The 19053-nt window shown below is 56.4% G+C and overlaps 1 protein-coding gene across 1 annotated transcript; it reads left to right on the top strand.

Annotated features, from left to right (window-relative positions):
* The first annotated feature begins 3425 nt into the window (after positions 1-3425).
* DLL4 (delta like canonical Notch ligand 4) lies at positions 3426-12629 on the top strand. Its single transcript, XM_061157543.1, has 11 exons — positions 3426-3867; positions 3972-4241; positions 4737-4794; positions 5574-5837; positions 6236-6296; positions 6383-6513; positions 7975-8144; positions 8328-8547; positions 9713-10415; positions 10911-11019; positions 11554-12629. The coding sequence occupies exons 1-11, from the start codon at positions 3802-3804 to the stop codon at positions 11557-11559; spliced, it is 2058 nt and encodes a 685-aa protein (XP_061013526.1). The 5' UTR covers positions 3426-3801; the 3' UTR covers positions 11560-12629.
* Positions 12630-19053: the final 6424 nt, after the last annotated feature.

Raw genomic sequence — 19053 nt, 5'->3', positions numbered from 1 at the left:
CCCTCCGAAACCCGTCGGTCCTGGTCCTTTCACGTCGGCTCGCTCCCAACTGCAGGGCCAAGGTCCGCGAAACTGCGGCGCCTGAGCGGCTAGGGTAGCTCGGCCCCCCCTCCCCCACCCGCCGCCTGGCCTCGGGGCTCGGTCTGCGCCCCCACGGCTGCCAGGCCCTGCCAGCCCCACTGCCCCAGTTGGCACGCGGCGGGCCGGGCTGACGCGTGGCAGCGCCCTGCGGCAGATGAGGCACGCGCCGGCCTCATTTCAATGTGAATGGATCGAATGGAGCAGCCATGTGGCAGCAACAGTTTGCAAATCTCCCCGCCTTCTGTGCAGCTCCCCGGCCGCCGCTCCCTGCACGTGGCCCCTTCTCCGCAGCCACCGCAGCAGCGCCCCTCAAGGCTTAAGCGCCCCGCCCAAGCCAGACTAGTTCCCCGACCCCTGGACCCCCTCGGCGGGCGCTGTCCCCCGCCCCTGTCGCGCTCCTACCTGGGCGCAGGTCTTCCCGCAGAGAACGCTGTCCCGGGGGTGGGTGTGCAAGACGGCGCTGGAAGCCGGGACGACGCGCCGCCCCCTCCCACCGGGTGGGGGCGCGAAGACTACCGAGTAGGGGAGGGGGCCTGAGGCTCTCCTCGGTCCCAGTCACTGGGGGTCAGCTTGGGGGCAAGGCTTCAAGAAAAGTTTGCCCCCTCCGGGCCCCAGGTGCGGGTCTTGCCTGCTGGGGTCACTGTGTACAGCGGCCAAACGGAGAGGACAGCAGAAGCCAAAGGTTCCTGGGGTGGAGGCTGTGGGCCTTGCCTGAAGCCAGGCCTCGACCCTGCTTGGGCTTCAGACGTTGGGCAGTGTTGTGGATGCTGGTGGGGATGAGGAGCCATGGACCCTCTAAGGCCCCAGTCAGTACGAGGAAGCCCAGGTCCCTGGGGCCTTGCTTCCATGCCCCCTCTCCAGAGCGTGGCCCAGCATCTGCAGAGGAGCAGGGTCCACACACATGCTCGTGGGTCCCACCCCACTGTGATTTTCCTCCTCTGACACCCTCACAGCCTCTTGCTCCTGACAGCCCCCAGGACACGTTTTGGGCTACAAGTTCCAAGTGGCAGGAAAGTGGAGGAGCACCAGTTGCAAAGTCTTCACATTTTTATTTCTTGCCCACAAAGCCACCCGCCACTGCTCAGCAAATGTGAGCAAAGCTGGACCCTAGCAGACTGGAGTGGGTATTTAGGGCCAAAGACCACATCCTAGAGTCCTAGGGGAGTAAATGAACTTCTGGGACAGCACCCCTTAGCAAATAGGTGCTTCCGGAATACCTTTTGATGAGGAAGATAATTTAACCCTTATATTTCTTGGATCCCTTGCAAGAATTCTTGACTCTGAGGATAATGATGATGTTTGTGTTTGGTCCTTGACTGTTTGTAAAGTGCTTTTTAGGCGCATTAGTCCGGATGTGTAGAGGGATGGAGAGTGTTCTTCCAATACTGAGCAAGATGTCTCCGGTGGGACTGGATGTTTCCCTTGAGTGTCAGGCTAGAGTCAGAGCCAGAAAAGGAGCCAGGTTTTTGGTTTTGTTTGTTTGTTTTTCTTATTAATGAACTCTCATGCCAGGATTTTTGGGTTGAAAAGGACAGAACTAGATAGGGCTGGATACCACCTCAGAGGAAAGTGAGGGGCACTCTTTGGTACCCTAGGCAGGACTAAGGGACCCGTAGGGTATGGGCGGAGAACCCACTTGTCAAGATCGCTGGGAGGCCAACCCCGGGCTCCCCCTCCCTCGGGCCTGGGGACTCCGCCTGTCCATAACCTACATTAACTCTGGAGCGCAGCCTGGGCCCATCTGCCGGCCCCCGCCCCACCTCGGTTCCCCACGCCAACCCGCTCGCGCCAGATGGTGGCTGGGAGGGGTGGCCGTGCGTGGGGGACCCCGGAGCCCGTCTCCTCACCTCGCCCCTCCCCCAACCCACGCTCCCAACCTCTTGTTTCTCATCCTTCTCCCCCAATCCTGACTACCACCCTCAAGTTTTTAAAAAAAAAAAAAAAAAAACGGATCATACTCGATCTGGGCAGCTGTTGGGCTCTGCGCCGTGCCCCCGCCCAAGACTCCCCCGGGCTCGCGCCGCGTCCCTGCTCCCCCCGCACCGATCTTATCGCCCGACGACAGCCGCAGCTGTGCGGGCGGGCTGACAGCTGAAGCCACAGGGCCCCGCCGCCCTCAGCGTCGCAGAGGGGAGCTCTCCCGCACCCCCCGACACTGGGAGAAGCCGGCCCTCCGGGGTCTAAAGCCTCCGGGGATCACGCCGGTTCCGGGAAAGCAGCTACACTGCCGCCGCTCTGAGAAGTGGGGCCACCCAGGGAAGACGCGAAGGCAAGACGGCGGGAAGCCGCCTGAAACTCAAACGAGTCCGCGCGCTTCCAGTTCCAACCTACATGCCACCCAAGGAGAAGAGGACCCGGGTCTGCCGGACCTCGGCCCCTCACCTGGACTCTGGTGGCTTGAGCCAACTCTGAAGCCAGGAGAGTTCCTCCCTTGCCCCAACGGAGCGACAGGACGCGGGGGCCGGGGCTTGAGGCTGTTGGGGTGGGGGGAGAATGTGGGCACTGGAGCTGAAGCTAAACTCAGGTGAGAAGAGGCGCTGAAAGCGGAACCAGACCCCTATTACCATACAGCTGAGGACGCGCCCCCCTTCTTCTATGTTGAGGACCACGCCCCCTTACCCCCAGCACGGGGACCACGCGTCTGGGGACTGGCACGCGCCGAGCCCAGGCGGGAAGCAGAAGGGAGGAGGCACGCGCTGGGCACGCCCCCTACAACTGGGGAGGGAGATGCCCACCAGGTGGAGGAGCCGAGCCCCCGAGCCTTGGACGCTCGGCCCCTCGCCTAGTCTGCACTGGCCACAGAGATGTTAATGCGTCCGCTGGCTTCCCTGCTGCGCAGGGTGGTGGTAGGGTACGCGGGCAGGTGGACGCTCACAGGTTGGGGGCCGACGACGTCAGGGCTCCCGAAGCTCCGGGAGGGTGAAGGAGATCCGAGTCCTTCAGCGATAGTTTCGCTTTCTGAGCTTAAGTTCCCTTTACCTGCTCAAGGGCTGCAGGTAACTAACGCCGGCCGTGGACACACCGCCCACGGGGACTCCCCAGTGTCTCCGCCCCTACCACCATCCGGGAACCATTAGCTCATCTTTCGCCCCATTCCCTCTGGTCCTCCCCCTAGTCCTCCCGAAGCCAGTGTCTCCTCCTGCAACCCCGTAATCGCGGAGAACTGGTCACCTCGGCACGCTCTGAGCTGGGGGACCCAGGAGCTGAGTGAGAGCGGCCCAGAGGGGCGGGGACCTGTGCCTGACTGGCTGGCGGGGAGGGGGGAAGGCGGGGGCGGAGGCCCCTCCGGGCGGCGCTGGAACTGTAGCAGCTAGAGGCCCGAGGGGAGGGGAGAGTGACCGCGAGTCTGAGTGACAGGCGGGTGAAGAGAGGAGCCAATATATATAAGGAAAGCTCGGGAGAGCGCAGGTTTCAGTAGCGGCGCTGAGCGCGGTCAGTGAACGCGAGGCCAAGAGCCGCAGCTCAAGTCTCCTCAGTGCCGCGTACCCGGACACTAGCCTGCTTACAGCACCAGGATTAACCCGAGGACACGTCCTCAGAGCGGCTGCCACCCAGCCGCCCTCACCTGGATTACCTACCGCGGCAGTTGGAGCGCAGTTAGCGCGAAGGAGAGGCGGAAGGAAAGCCCCGAGCGGAGCCTGGATTTTCAGGGACCCCTCCGGCGGTGGGACGCACGGAAAGCTTCCTCGCCCGCGGGTGGAGAGAGCGACGCCCCGGGGGATGGCAGTCGCGTCTCGTCGCGCCTCGGGCTGGGCGCTACTGCTGCTGGTGGCACTTTGGCAGCAGGTAACGTCCCCACCACTCCCTCCCACCGCGCCCGGGGCCTGAGCCCCGGGCGTCCACCGAGCTGACCGCTCCCCTTCTTCCTTCTCTTGGTCCCTGTGCAATAGCCCGCGGCCGGCTCCGGAGTCTTCCAGTTGCAGCTGCAGGAGTTTGCCAACGAGCGCGGCGTACTAGCCAGCGGGCGGCCGTGCGAACCCGGCTGCCGAACCTTCTTCCGCGTCTGCCTTAAGCACTTCCAGGCGGTCGTCTCTCCCGGGCCCTGCACCTTCGGCAGCGTCTCCACGCCTGTGCTGGGCACCAACTCCTTCGCCGTCGGAGACGACAGTAGCGGCGGGGGACGCAACCCTCTCCAACTACCCTTCAATTTCACCTGGCCGGTGAGTACAGCGTTGGGCGCATTGGGAGGTCACGAGAGAAGGGGGCTCCGCGGGAACAAACCCTCTCTCTAGATTTCCTCACTCCCTCCAAAAAAAAGAGGGGGGGGGGCACCCTTTTCTGATCCTTCTTTCCGACTCTTTCCTGGGACCTCACCCTCCTGTAGGCTCTCACCAGTCTATCTCTTCCCAGTTCTACGTCCGATCTTCTCCTAGATCTTGGGGTACGATTTTCATCACCTGCCACCCCGGCTACTCCTCACCTCCGAAAGACTCTCCCGTATATTACCCCTTCCTTCAACTCTCCTCCTACCCGGGATTCTCTCGCCTTCCCTGGTCGCGCGCGCTGCTGAGCGCAGACCCGTTATGTTGACCCGGGTGCTGTAACTGTATCCTGCAATTAGATTAATTAAACCGGCTGCCGAAAGGCACCCCCACCATCCCTTGTTCATCTCGCCATCTCTCTGTCTTCCCCCGCCCCCTCCTTTCTGTTCCCAGGGTACCTTCTCACTCATTATTGAAGCTTGGCACGCACCAGGAGATGACCTGCGGCCAGGTGAGTAGCTCGCTTCGCGGCCACAGGGGGGCGACACGGCGCAGCGCCGAAAGAGTTAATCAATAGGCGGGGGAAGTGCAGGGTGGGGGGTGGGGGGCAGGACGCTCAGCTAGGCCGGGAGCTGCGCCCCGCGCTGGACGCTCGGATTCCGCCCGCTGCCTGGACTCTGAGCACAATTGCGTTTCCTGCGGGTTATTTTTGGCGTGGGAACGCGGGGAGCACGGCGGTGAGAAAGGCCGAAGCTGCCAGCGCCGCTGACGGGCCCCTTCCTGTATTTTACACCTTTCGCGAATTCCGCTCCTTTGGAAAGGGAATAATGGCTTTGGGATGTTGTTCTGACACAGAGGAAAAGGATATTTCAGCAGCACAACAATTCTCACTTTGAAAAGGAAAAAGAAAAGCATTACCCATCTTTGAGGGCAGAACCCCTGAATGGGCACCAGAGGACCCTTTGCTCCCAAGGTCCTCAAAGGCCTGGAGAACTTTTCTTTTTCTTTTTTTCTTTTATCCCCTCATTTTGACCTCTTTTCCTCTTTCCCCTGCCTATCTGCCTCCAGAACACTGGGATATCTTAACATCCTTCTATTGTCCCCTTTTTGAATGGTATCAGGCCCTCTGCACATGCACATACAGAGCAGCTAAGCAATGGGACCCTTGGGTTCCTCTGGCCTGTGCTTGCTGGCAGGTGGGGGTCATCTGGACAACTGGTTTGACCCAGCAGTTGCTGGCACTCTTGGGGACTGGCTGCCCTTCCTTGACCCGGCCCTCTGCCCCTTCAGAGGCCTTGCCACCAGACGCGCTCATCAGCAAGATCGCCATCCAGGGCTCCCTAGCTGTGGGCCAGAACTGGTTACTGGATGAGCAGACCAGCCCTCTCACAAGGCTGCGCTACTCTTACCGGGTCATCTGCAGTGACAACTACTATGGGGACAGCTGCTCACGTCTATGCAAGAAGCGCAATGACCACTTCGGCCACTACGTGTGTCAGCCAGATGGCAGCCTGTCTTGCTTGCCCGGCTGGACTGGGGAGTACTGCGAACAGCGTAAGCAGCCAAGCTCCCACCTGCCTGGAGGGGGGTCCCCGGAACAAACACAGTGGCATCTTGTCGTCTGCAGTCTGCCTCCCTTGGAGAGCAGTCTGGGCTGTCCACTAACTGGGCCTCAGGAACAGCTGGGGATGCTTAGGACAGGCTTGGACTCTGCCCTCTCTCTTCTTAGCGTTCCTCCCCATCATGCTAAGTCCACAAAGACCCCGTTATTGCACTGGATTCTCCTTCCCTGTACCATTATTTCTCTTTAAGTCATCCATGGCTCCCTTGGGAGGCCAGGAGTGGGAAATGAGCCCAGGAGAGCTGGGGGCACCCCCAGGGCAGGAGAGGGAGAGTAGGACTTCAGAGTCATTGGCATCCTGCCCTCACCCAGCCCTGTTTTCTTTCCTCAGCTATCTGTCTTTCTGGCTGTCATGAACAGAACGGCTACTGCAGCAAGCCTGCAGAGTGCATGTGAGTAGGGGACCGGAAGCTGTGAGGGGGGAGCCATCCCCTGGCCAGGCCCTCACCTCACCCCCAGCTTGTCTTTTGTTCTACAGCTGCCGCCCGGGCTGGCAGGGCCGCCTGTGCAACGAATGCATCCCCCACAATGGCTGTCGCCATGGCACCTGCAGCACCCCCTGGCAATGCACTTGTGATGAGGGCTGGGGAGGCCTGTTCTGTGACCAAGGTGAGTCAGGGCAGAGAGAGGGGATGGGCTGGGGGTGGAAACCAGAGCTGTCACCTGGACCTTTCTACTTGATGACTGCTGAACTTTCCCATTATCCTTCAAGGAGTTTGGGACTTGGAAGGATCTTAACAACTGGCTTAACATGAGCTGGTGGGTCCTTCTTCCTCGGGTGCTAGGGAGAGAGGGTGGCTGGAGAAGCCAGGAGGGTGACAAGTTGGCAGCCTGAAGGTGGCCTCATAAATTCCAACAAGGCCAGAGAGAGGGGTGCCGGGCTCAGTTCCTCTTTCTACCTTGTAGTTACCTATTAACCCCCTAAGTGTTTGCTTACCTGCCAGGGCTGTTTGAGCAGCTCTCCCCTAAACAGCTGTCTGGTGGGGTGTGCCCACGGGCTGCCCCGAGGCTGTGGGTGCGGGGGACCTCTGGGCGGAGTGACATCTAACCGCCTTCTCGGTGGGGCAGAAACAGCCTCCCTTGTTCTCCCCGGTAGCACTTGCCAGGCAGCTGCCTGAGCCCACAGTCTTCCTGGTGTTCAGGGGGCCGGTCACTCTTCTGGCTGTACGGGGGTCTGCCAGCCCCAGTGATGGGGGAGGGAGCCTTTTCTCCTTCATCCTCATAGCCAGCTGCAGCGCGTTCCTCCCATTTTCAGGGTCAAATGGGGTGGCTGCTGCCATGGAGACACCAGCATAGGCCTGGGTAGGGTGGGCAGGACGCTTGCCAGGATAGAAAGAACTTGCCTGGGCCCTGACTTGCTGGCAACAAGGGGCTTGGAATTCAGCCCTTGTATTCTTTGTGCATGTGTGTGTGTATCACTTTGTCCCCCCTCCACTCCCCTCAAACACACACACACACACTTGGTTCCTGCCATGTCTCTTTCCTCTCCCCACATTTGCTCCCAGGTGACACAGTCATATACTCGTCTTATTCAAACATAGCCCTTACAGTCCCTGTATTTGCACTGTCTGGTTCTCCCTCCCTGTCCTCCCCAAATAAGAAAACAAAGACTTATATTTCAAAATACCCCCGTAACACATTCCGCTTTTGAAAAAAGCCTGGTAACCACCTATCGTGGCTCTAGCCTTCCCTCTACTCTTTCCACCTATTGAAATTGCAGCCCCCTTCTAGGCTTACCTCAGCTGCCCCTCCTCCATGAAACCTTTTCTGACTTCCTCCTCAACATGTGGCCTTGCTGTCCCCTCCTCTTCCTTACCTTTATGTGTTTGTGAGCTTACCTGCAGGAAGGTGTCCAACTGTGTTTTTTCAATTTTGATTGATTGCCCTCCTCAGATGTGGTTCTAGATGCTTCGATATACATGATTTCATTGAGAGAAGAATAAGGGTATTTGGACCTGGAAGACTGGGTTGAAGTGCCAGGTCCAACCATGGACAGTGAACTTGCACTCCATGGAGCCTGGAGGTGGAGACCATTTTTTGGCTCTGCTCAGTCGGTTCCTGTCTCCACAGATCTCAACTACTGCACCCACCATTCCCCGTGCAAGAATGGGGCCACGTGCTCCAACAGCGGGCAGCGGAGCTATACCTGCACCTGTCGCCCAGGCTACACTGGCGTAGACTGTGAGCTGGAGCTCAGCGAGTGTGATAGCAACCCCTGTCGCAACGGAGGCAGCTGTAAGGTGAGGCCTAGGCCAGCCCAGAAAGGCAGAGCTCTGGCCAGGTGGTACCCGGGCATCCCCACCCCAGGCGGCCAGTGAATGTGCAGCCATGGGCAGGCACTATGGGCAGGTGGGAGCTAGGTCCCAGCCATGAATCCCTGCTCCCCAGGGTTTGACTTTGGCCCCTTTATGCTCTCATTCCAGGACCAGGAGGACGGCTACCACTGCCTGTGTCCCCCGGGTTACTATGGCCTGCACTGCGAACATAGCACCTTGAGTTGTGCTGACTCCCCATGCTTCAATGGGGGCTCCTGTCGGGAGCGCAACCAGGGGACCAGCTACGCCTGTGAATGCCCCCCCAACTTCACTGGCTCCAACTGTGAGAAGAAAGTGGACAGGTGTACCAGCAACCCATGTGCCAATGGTGCGTCCTGTTGTCTTGCTAACTTGATGGATCGGCCCTGGGGCCAAGAAAGCTTCCTGGTGAGGGAGGGTCACAAGAGGAGGAGAGAGGCCTTGTGTGTCATTCTGGGCAGGCTGAGATGGATCTGCATGTACTCTGGATGCTGAAGAGCTTGGTTGATCATCTGGGTGGCTTTGGAAGAAGAGCAGGTTAGCAGTGCGTGCAGGCCATTGGAGAGGAAGTGGTATGCACACTGCCTGGCTTCCATTCCTATTCCCATGTCCTGACCTGGCTGGGGTGGCCTCTGACCCTCCCCAAGAAGTCCTGGCTCGAGAAAGGGACTTTGAAGGCCTCATGTCCCTCCTTGAAGGAGGCTAAGCAGGTGAGGGCCCAGCTCATGGAGGCCTCACCTTGCCCCATGGGTATGGGGAACCCATAACCTTAAGGTGTCTGGAATGTTCAACATTTTGGGGGGCACCAAGTATGTTGTCTTTGTTCTTTGTCTCCTTGGTCTACTGGTGACCATCTGGGAGACAGGCAGACAGGACTGTGCAGGGGAGAAGGCTGGAGAGGGACCGGAAGGGCTGAGATGGAATCTGCTCTCTGACTAGTCACTAGTTAACTCCCTGGAGCCACAGTTTCTTCATCACCAAGTGGGAAAATGTACTACCTGTCCTCTGTCTTTCATGTGGTTGTGACGCTTAAGTGAAATGATAATACATTTATTTGAGCATTTACTATACATAAGGCATGGGCTCATGCCTTCATGCATTATTTTACCTAACCTTCGAAAGACAACCTATAGCATTCTTCTCTAATTTAACATATGAGGAAACTGAGGCTTAGAAATAAAATAAAGCAACAGGTGCCAGATCCTCAGTTAGAGAGAAACAGCTCAGATTCAAACCCAAGCATATCTGCTTGATTTTACTGTAAAGCTCTGTAAGCAGCCAGTGGTTTTTATACATGAGCCCACTGAGGCGTAGAGGACCAGGGTCATCCTCAACTCGGGGTCTCCTGACTCTTCATGCAAAGAACTCTGTAGCGGGATCTGTACATGCTGGCTGTGTCCTGGAGGCAGGAGGACCTGAGCTGGGAGCTGGTTCCTGGGATGGGGCACCCTCTGCTCCAGGGAGCAGGTGGGTTTCCTGGAGATGGCTGACTTGTGGCCCGTGTGTACCCACAGGGGGCCAGTGCCTGAACCGAGGTCCAAACCGCATGTGCCGCTGCCGTCCTGGATTCACTGGCGTCCACTGTGAGATCAACATCAGCGACTGTGCCCGCAGCCCTTGTGTCCATGGTGGCACGTGCCATGACCTGGAGAATGGGTTCGTGTGCACCTGTCCGGCCGGCTTCTCTGGCCGGCGCTGCGAGGTGCGGATGCCTGTCGAAGCCTGTGCCTCAGGACCCTGCTTCAACGGGGCCACATGCTACACTGGCCTCCCTCCTGACAACTTCGTCTGCAACTGCCCCTATGGCTTCATGGGCAGCCGCTGCGAGTTCCCCATGAGCATGCCCCCCAGCTTCCCCTGGGTGGCCGTGTCCCTGGGCGTGGGGCTGGTGGTGGTGCTCGTGTTACTGTGCATGGTGGCGGTGGCAGTGCGGCAGCTGCGGCTCAGGCGGCCCGACGGCGGCAGCAGGGAGGCCATGAACAACTTGTCGGACTTCCAGAAGGACAACCTTATCCCCACCGCCCAGCTCAAGAACACAAACCAGAAGAAGGAGCTGGAAGTAGACTGTGGCCTGGACAAGTCCAACTGTGGCAAACAGCAGAACCACACATTGGACTATAATCTGGCCCCAGGACTCCTGGGGCGGGGGATCCTGCCCGGGAAGTATTCCCACAGTGATAAGAGCTTAGGGGAGAAGGCGCCACTGCGGATACACAGGTAAGCAGCACCTGGAGGCCCAGGGGCTTCCCGGGGACACACCTACAGTCCTGCCTAGGCTCCCCCAGGACAGGTGGGAGGCTGGCCCCAGGCCCCTGACTGCTTTTAAGCAAACAGGGGCTCTTGCCACTGACAGGCTACAAATCCAATAAGATTTCTTCCAGGCTCCTTTTATCCCTCCTTTTATCCCTCCTTCCGATTCACTCATTCATTCATTCACAAATGTCAAATGTCCACACTATGTCACTTGTGACTCCAGTTTCCCCCCAGCATGGCTTGCCTCCAGTGGCAAACTGGCCTTTTCTGGACCTGAGACCCTCTGTGGCTCTCTCAAGGCCTGTTCCCAACTGCCTACCAGGCTAGCACTGGGTATCCCCAATCCCTGTGTCTTCTCCCGGAACCACCTTGGCCAGTTCCCTTTGGCTCTCCAGGGTCCAGCTTAGCGCCCCACCTCTGCTCATCTCTCCCTCACCAGCGTGTCTTGTGTTCCCTCAGTGAAAAGCCAGAGTGTCGGATATCAGCCATATGCTCCCCCAGGGACTCCATGTACCAGTCTGTGTGTTTGATATCAGAAGAGAGGAATGAATGTGTCATTGCCACAGAGGTGAGTGATGGGCCCGCCTTCCCTTCTAGCATGTGCCCTCCTGCCTTTAGGGAATGAGAAAGTGGCCTGGTTACTCTAGACCCCAGGGGCTGCTCCTGAAGGGTGGGTCGGAACCCCTCCTTGGCAGGCCTGGTTCAGTGGCCCTTGGATCTCTGCTGGCCTCGTTGCCACAGAGGGTGTGAAACAGGAGCCGCGGTGGTGAGCCAGCCCGGTCTCTTCCTGCTGTGTTAGTGCTGGGCTGGGCGGCCGTGGCACCTGGCCAGCTCCCGGGAGCTGCTTCCCAGCTGCTGGTGGGTGAGGGTGGTTGCCTTGGGCCCCTCCTGCCCCTACTCACTGGCTTCCTTCACTGACCCCGTCATGGGCACAGACTTCTAGGCATGGGTATGTGTTGGGCCGAAAGACCAGGAGGGCTGCCCCACATCCTCTTCACCCCACCTGCCTCACTGGCTTCTCCCAGGGAGGCCCAGGGCAGCCGTGGAGGGGGTGCTGGTACCCCAGGGTAACCCACTTTCTCACTTTCCACATGCCCCCCAGGTATAAGGCAGGAGCCTCCCCAGGACATCCCAGCTCCACCCCAGCAGCTGGACCTTCCTTCTGCATTGTTTACATTGCATCCTGGATGGGACATTTTAAATATGCAACGTGCTGCTCTCAGGAGGAAGAGGGAATGGCATGAACTGGACAGACTGTGAACCTGCCAAGAGATGCAGTACCCTTCCACATCTTTGGGTGTCTGTCTGGCATCAGATTGGTAGCCGCACCAGCCAGGGGAACAGAGGAGAGGAGAGGTGCCACTTGGACCCGCCCTGCCAGCAGTGGCCTTCAGAGGGCTCCTTGGGGCTCCAGCCTATTTTCCAGAGGGAGGGGCAGTGGTCCCGTGGGGCCTGGAGATGCTCTGGCTTCCACTGGCATCTGTGTTTCCAAAAGTGCCTTGGCCCGGGCTCCATGGCGACAGCTGGGTCCAAATCAGAGAGGAGAAAGGAGGCCAGTAAGGGCAGAGCCCTCCGCCAGCCGGGAAGCCACCTGGTGCAGCTCTTGGCAGGAGTGTCCCTGCAGGTGAGGTGAGCTCCCGGAGTGGAGAGGAGGAGCACTTTCTGCCCCATGCTTCCAACGACTGCATGTGGGCCTTGCTCCTGACACCACCCCATCTCTCCCTGGCCCGGGCTCTCTGGGTAAGGATATTGGTAAGCCTTCCCTGGCTTCCACAGCCTCTGGCCCTGGATGCCTCAGGCTCCTGTGAGCAGATGGGGGAGGGCCTGCCCCTCTTCCCAGCCAGGGGCACCAGGCCTAACTGGGGAGCTCTAGGCAGAGATGATGGAAATTCTGGTGAGGGAGAAATTGGGTGCTGTGGACACCCAGATCCTTCCCTCCTTGAAGCCCATTCCAACGGCCTCGAGCCTGGGCTCTGCTCACACCCACTACTGCCCCCGGACTACCCTTGAAGCCGATCTTCAGAAATCAATAATATGAGTTTTTATTTTTTTTTTGTAGTTTATTTTGGAGTCTAGTATTTCAATAATTTAAGAATCAGAAGCACTGACCTTTCTACATTTTATAACATTATTTTGTATATAATGTGTATTTATAATATGGAACAAATGTGTACAGGAGTTTATTACTTCTTGGGTCCTGTCTTTGTGATGACAGAGTGGGAATCCTTCTGACTCCCCTTCTCATGTTTCTGCTGGCTTCCCCCCACCTCCCCCGCAGAACTCCCGGGACCTGTGCATGCACTTGGGATTGGCCTGCTGTGCTCCGGGCCTTTGTCCTCTTCTAGTCCTTGGGGAACTTGGCTTCACCCATCTAGTCCCCAGCCTGGGCCAGCCTTCTCTGCATGACAGCTTGAGGTTGGCTGCAGCCCCCTCTTGCTCCCACCATTCCTTGGGGGATATGCCCCCGACCTGATTCTACCGCTCTTTTCTCTCTTAGTCTGAAAAGGCTTATGGACACCCTAGTCAGCCTGGGAGATACAGGAATTCACGGGAAGGAGACAATCCAGCCAGTCTTCCTCTCTTCAGAAGGAGTCTCTCGTCAGAGCACCGGGTCTCTGAACCACGATAATGTCTGGGCCCTTCTTCCTGCTGTTGCAGGGTTTTAGATGGACTGGCACTCTGCTCTTTTTTAAGCCTTAGCCAGGCACTGGTCTTTGTGCCAGGGGATTTGCCTTGGGCCTGTCCTCCTTGCAGCTGGGCAAGAGAGCTGGCGCACCGTTCCTGTTCTGCCCGGAGCTTCTAGAGTTTACTGAAGACTGTAGAGAGGGGATGAGGAAGAGGAGGGAGGCTTCCCTGAGTCCGGGTTTCTCTGGCTGAGGCACTGTTTTTTTGACGGAGTTTCCAGTCTCAACTTCATCGCTAGCTTCCTCTAAGGCTCAAGATGGTCCCTAGAGTGCCACAGTCTTCTCTCTACAGCCACAAACATATCCCTGGAGGCCAAGTGATGAAAAATGAGCCACCAACAAAAAGCTGAGCAGATGCTCCTAGCTCTCAGGCTATCCAGTAAAGCAAAATAGACCCAGCAGATGCTCCCAGTGGAGACCAAGTACATGCAGCGCTTCTTGCTTCCCTTGTCCTCCTTCTCCCTGACACACACAGCATACTCACCCCTAATCTGGGTACTTATGCCTGATACAAGGGAGCGAGAGACCGAGGCTCGTCCACACTCACCCAAGTGCACACGTTCCACACCTCACCACTTCTCTCTGTTCCCCTCACTGCACACACAGGGTATCAAACAGGAAAGCATTCAGGGAACCGTTCCCACAGCCCGAGCCGGCAGCAGGGGGAAGAACAACACGACCTCACTCTTCCTGCCCAAAATGAAACAGGAAAGCAGCTCCCGGGCCCTGGGGGTGCGGGGGAAACTGGGCTGGGACACGAAGGCGAGATGACGAGGCTCCCATGTGGGGGACAGGTAGGACACCCGCGGGCCTGCACGTCCACACCACGGTGTTGTGCTGGGCTGCACGGGCTGCCAGGTCCTCAGAGAAGGGAGTCCTGAAGGGGAGCTGGCTGGTCAAACCCACTCACCTGATCTGATACCGAGCCAGCTTTCTGGGGAAAGAGAGGATCTCTTCATGCACTTGGTCTGGGCAGCTTCACCCCATAGCTTGTGCCAGGTTCCACCTCTACTGACATGCGCCAGGCACTTGGGGTGTGAACAGGCCACAGTGGAAGCCCTTCTTTCTCTGGGATGTCCAGGTCACTCCCTGAGGGTTTGGCCCCTTCTCATAGGTAAGGTACCCAAGTTTTTCCTGATGGAGTGTTCCTGTGTACACGAGAGGCCCCAGGCTTGGCAGACACAAAGCCAGATGATAGCTGTGGACTCACTGTGAAGTGTTCTTCATGGCTTATCAAAACACCCATGCTTAATCTGCACTGCATTTCACAAAAGAATTCAGAGCATAGCAGTTCCTTAGCCTGGAGGCAGTGCCCGGTCTAAAGGAAGGCCTAACCCATGGTGACTTCCAGTTCTGAGGACAGTGGCTTTTCCAGGGCTTACTGGCTGGTAACCACCTGGATATCACCGGTGGGAGGTGAGGTAGGGAGAGGCTGTGAAGAAGGGTGGTTCAGCTAGGGTTCCCTCTCCTGCCTCAGAGCCAGATTGGTCAGGGGATAGAAAAAAAGGACAGTGGTTCTTACCTCACCCCCCGCCCCATTCCCCCCCTCCCCCGCCCCGTCCCGGGCTAGATGAGGCCACTAGACAACTCAGGTTGTGTGGCTGCTCCACTTCTTAGGAGGACCCACGAGGGTCCTCCTCCCGGCCACTCTCTCCCCGCGGGTCCGCAGGATGACGACCCAGCCCTCCGCCCCACGTGGCCTGCTGCATTCCGGGAAGGGATGGAAGTGATTCACTCGGGGAACTGTGAGTGTCCCTTCCCGGGGAGAGGATGCGCCTGGGAGGTCCCAGTGGCCTTCCCCAAGCGGTCGCGCCCTCCCTCGCGCCCAGGGCGCACGGCACTGCTGGATCCCGGCCGGCCTGGAGCCCCGAGCGGCGGCGGAAGAGGCAGGTGCGGCGCGCTGGCCCGGGTCAGCCCTCCACCTGCCGCAGCCCCGGGCGCCCCGGAGGTCCCGCGGCTCCGCGCCCCCCGCCCCCCTCGAGCTCTTTGTTACAGCCCGACTTCCTGTTTGCGGCCTCCCGACCCCGGCTCACTTCCCGGGCCGGGAAGCCGCCGAAGGCCGCGAGTTTCTCGGAGACTCCCCGCCCGCTCGGCTCCGCCTCCTGCAGCCCCGAATCCCGCCCCCGGCCGGGGAGCCCGCGTCGGGCCGCGGCCGCGGGAAGCCGGTGTCGCCGGCGGGCCATCGGGCGGGACTGCCTGGGCCCCGTTGCCCGGCAGCAGGGGGCGCTGAGCGGCCGCAGGGCCGCACCTGGACCGGGACCGCGGTCGCTTCGCAAGGCTCGGGGTCAGCCCTTCTCTGCCCTGGAGGTCACCACGACGAGCCGGAGGAGGGGGCAGCCTGACGCGAGTTCAGTGTCGTTTTTGTCGCGCAGAGCTCCCTCCAGGCCTCGGCCCCCTAAGCAGAGAGAGTAGACTGGAGAAAGCTCAGTGCGATGCTTTCCCCTAACTATGCTTCAACTGTGCCTGAGAAGCGAGCCCATCCCCAAACTGCGTTGTTCTCGCAACCAGCGCCCTCCCCACTTCACGGTCCCCTGGGCCATTCCTGCCCGCATCTTGCGTGGAAGGAAACGGGGACCGGCCAGAAAGGACCCAGGTTTGAGCTAGGAGGCTGAAGCTCCTTCCCGGACCACCTGTCATTGCCAGGTGACTTGGGACAATCCATGCATTTCTTCATTCCTTCCACACTAATTGAGTACCTTTTATATGCCAGGCAATGGCAGTAAAACATGGTCTGTACCTAGGAAGCTAGGCGTCTAGTTAATTATCTTTAACCTCTCAGAGAATCGCAATACCCTGTGTACATTACCATGAGGTTGAAATGAGTTAGTGTATGAAAATATTTGTGAGCAACAAGTCCATCCCCCCTCCCCCACCACCCCAAGTAGGTTAATCTTTTTTAAATTTATGCCAGCAAACCACTTTGGGAGCTTTCACCATCCCAGTCCACAGGATTGGGGAGAGGTGCTAGAGAGGAGCTTGGAATCTGGTTGGATAGTCCCAACAGTAGCCCTGGACCAAGGAGGCAGCTGAGATGCCAGGTTGCCTCCACCATTTCTTCTCTTTGTGTCCCTGTTTTTAAGGAGCATCACTAGTCTAGGTCAACCTCTGATGTGGGGAGTAAAGGAAGAGAGATCTGGGCTGCGGGAAGTGACAGCAGGACCCCAAGTCCTCTAGAGTTCCGTTCCCCTTGGAGATCCACCACAAGTGGCTTTTAGCCCTGCACTTGCTAGTATTCTGGCCAAGAGTGGGCTCAGCATGTTCCCTTCATCCCCAAAGACCCTCTCAGGCCATGATGCAGGGTCCAAAAAAAGCCAACTGCAGCTGCAGTCAGAGCCAGAGTAACTAGCATCTCAGGAGTCTGGATTTAGCAACAGGTCGGCGCTGGGCCCATGACTGTCCTGTGTCATGGCACCCCCTGCAGGGCAGAGCCAAAACCTTGCCAGGTAGGGCGAACTGTCTGTCTCCAGTGATCCCTCCTCCTGACTCATGCTGAAGGCAAAGCAGGCCCTGGCAGTTAGCAGACAGGTGTGTGCCCTTGACCTGTCCTAGGATTGCTTTCCCTTTCCCACAGAGGCAGATATTCGGGCTAGGCCCTTCCTACTACTCTAGGATGTTCAGTTTCACTTCCATCAGTGACTCCCTTCCCTCAGTGCTTCCTCTTCTAGCTCTCTGATAAAAGAGAACTAAAGTGTTCTGGGATCTCCTGCCCCTTTGCAGTAAGCCCCTCAGGTTATTGTCCCAGGTGCTGTCATTTAAAGCTTTACTTCCTTGGCTCTCAGAGTCTGTCCCCGCAGTCAGGCCCATTTTGCGTAGGGCTCCTTTTCCAGATTCACTTCTAAAGCCTGGTGCCTCCACACCCCAGCATTTCTGTGGGATGTGATGTTTGCCTCAGACCCCATGGTCTCCCCTCTTTGCAGCTCTGTGACTCCACTGAAGTGGTCCCCACTGTTGTTCTCCTCAGCCCTGAGCCAACCACTCCCTGCCACCACAAACTACACCTTTCTTTTTCCTTGGAATTGGAAGAGAGACCCCACCATCCCTGTCCTCTGCTGGAGCCCTGGCCCCTCCCCTTCCAGGACTAAGCCCCACGTCTGAATCTCCCAGGGTATCCTAGCAGCTGTGTCTTCCTCCCTCCTTGGCAACTAGAAATGGGCAGGGAGCCAGGTTTTCCCACTTACCCATACACCCCTCTGCCAGGGCATGAGTAACCCCTTATAGTCCCTGATTTTGTGGGCAGGAGACCAAGTGGCCTTGCTTCCCTTGGCTTTGGATTCAGTTGGTATAACCAGCAGAGCAGCTGTCTTCTCCATTTCTCTCCCTCTTCTGAGGTGGACTGTATCAAGAGTTTCAGCTCCTCCTTCCCATCCTTCTGCCTAAGAGTTGGTGGGATCACATGGGTCAAGGACCTGAGGATACATTTATCTCTCATAGGTCTGCAGGAGATATAGCCCCTAGTAGAATGTGGATTATTTAATTTATTTATTCATTCATTTATTTAAGCATCACACCACTTCCCCCAAGCACACAAAGAAAATCTCCCTCTTTGCTCAAGAAACTATTCTGTTAATAGCATGCTTGGATTTCTTTACACTAACAATGAAATATCAGAAAGAGAAAGCAAAAAACAAAATCTTGTGTAAAATTGTGTCCAAAAGAAATACCTAGGAATAAACTTAATCAAGGAGGTGAAAGACCTAAATGCTGAAAACTTTAAAACATTGATAAAGGAAATTAAAGATGGTTCAAAGAAATGGAAAGATATCCCACGTGTTTGGATTGGAAGAATTAATATTGTTAAAATGGCCATACTACTTAAAGCAATCTACACATTTAATGCAATCCTAATCAAAATACCCATGATATTTTTCACAGAACTAGAACGAATAATCCTAAAATTTATATGGAACCACAAAGCAACTGCTAAAGCAATCCCAAGGAAAAAGAACACAGCTGGATGCATAACCCTCCCAGGCTTCAGAAAATACTACAAAGCTACAGTAATCAAAACAGCTTAGAACAGGCACAAAGACAGACATGAAGATCAATGGAACAGAAAAGAGAGGTCAGAAATAAACCCATATACCTACAATAAATTAATGTATGACAAAAGAGGCAAAAATATACAATGGAGAAAAGACAGTCTCTTCAGGGAGTGGTGTTGGGAATGCTGGACAACAACAACCAAGGAAATTAGAACGCTCCCTCACACCATACACAAGAATAACCTCTAAATGGTTTAAAGACTTAAATACAAAACATGACATCATAAAACTCCTAGAAGAGAACGTAGGCAAAACATTTTGGACATAAATCATAGCAATATTTTCCCAAGGCTAAAAGAAATAAAAGCAAACATAAATAAATGGGTCCTAAGCAAACTTAAAAGCTTTTGCATAGCAAAGAAAAGCATCAATGAAATGAAAAGAGAACTCAATCAATAAAAGGGCAGAAGATCTAAATAGACCTTTCTCCAAAGAAGATATACAAATGGCCAACCAGCACACGAGAAGATGCTCAACATCACTAATTGTTAGAGAAATGCAAAGCGAAACTACAATGAGGTATCACCTCACACTGGTCAGAATGGCCATCATCAAAAAGTCTATAAATAATAAAGGCTGGAGACGGTGTGGAGTAAAAGTAATACTTTTTTTTTGGGGGGAACACTTTTACACTATTGATGAGGAAGTAAACTGGTGCAGGCACTATGGAAAACAATATGGAGATTCCTTACGAAACTAAAAATAGAGCTACCATATGATCCAGCCATCTCATTCCCGGGCATATATCTGGAAAAAACAAAAACTCTCTTTTGAAAGGATACATGCACCCCCATATAAATAGTAGCACTATATACAGTAGTCAAGACATGGAAACAACCCAATTGCTGATCAACAGATAACTAGTTTAAGAAGATG

This window comes from Dama dama, chromosome 12 (assembly GCF_033118175.1).
Source record: "Dama dama isolate Ldn47 chromosome 12, ASM3311817v1, whole genome shotgun sequence".
In the NCBI taxonomy this organism is placed as follows: Eukaryota; Metazoa; Chordata; class Mammalia; order Artiodactyla; family Cervidae; genus Dama; species Dama dama.
This window is presented reverse-complemented; position numbering and strand designations above follow the sequence as displayed.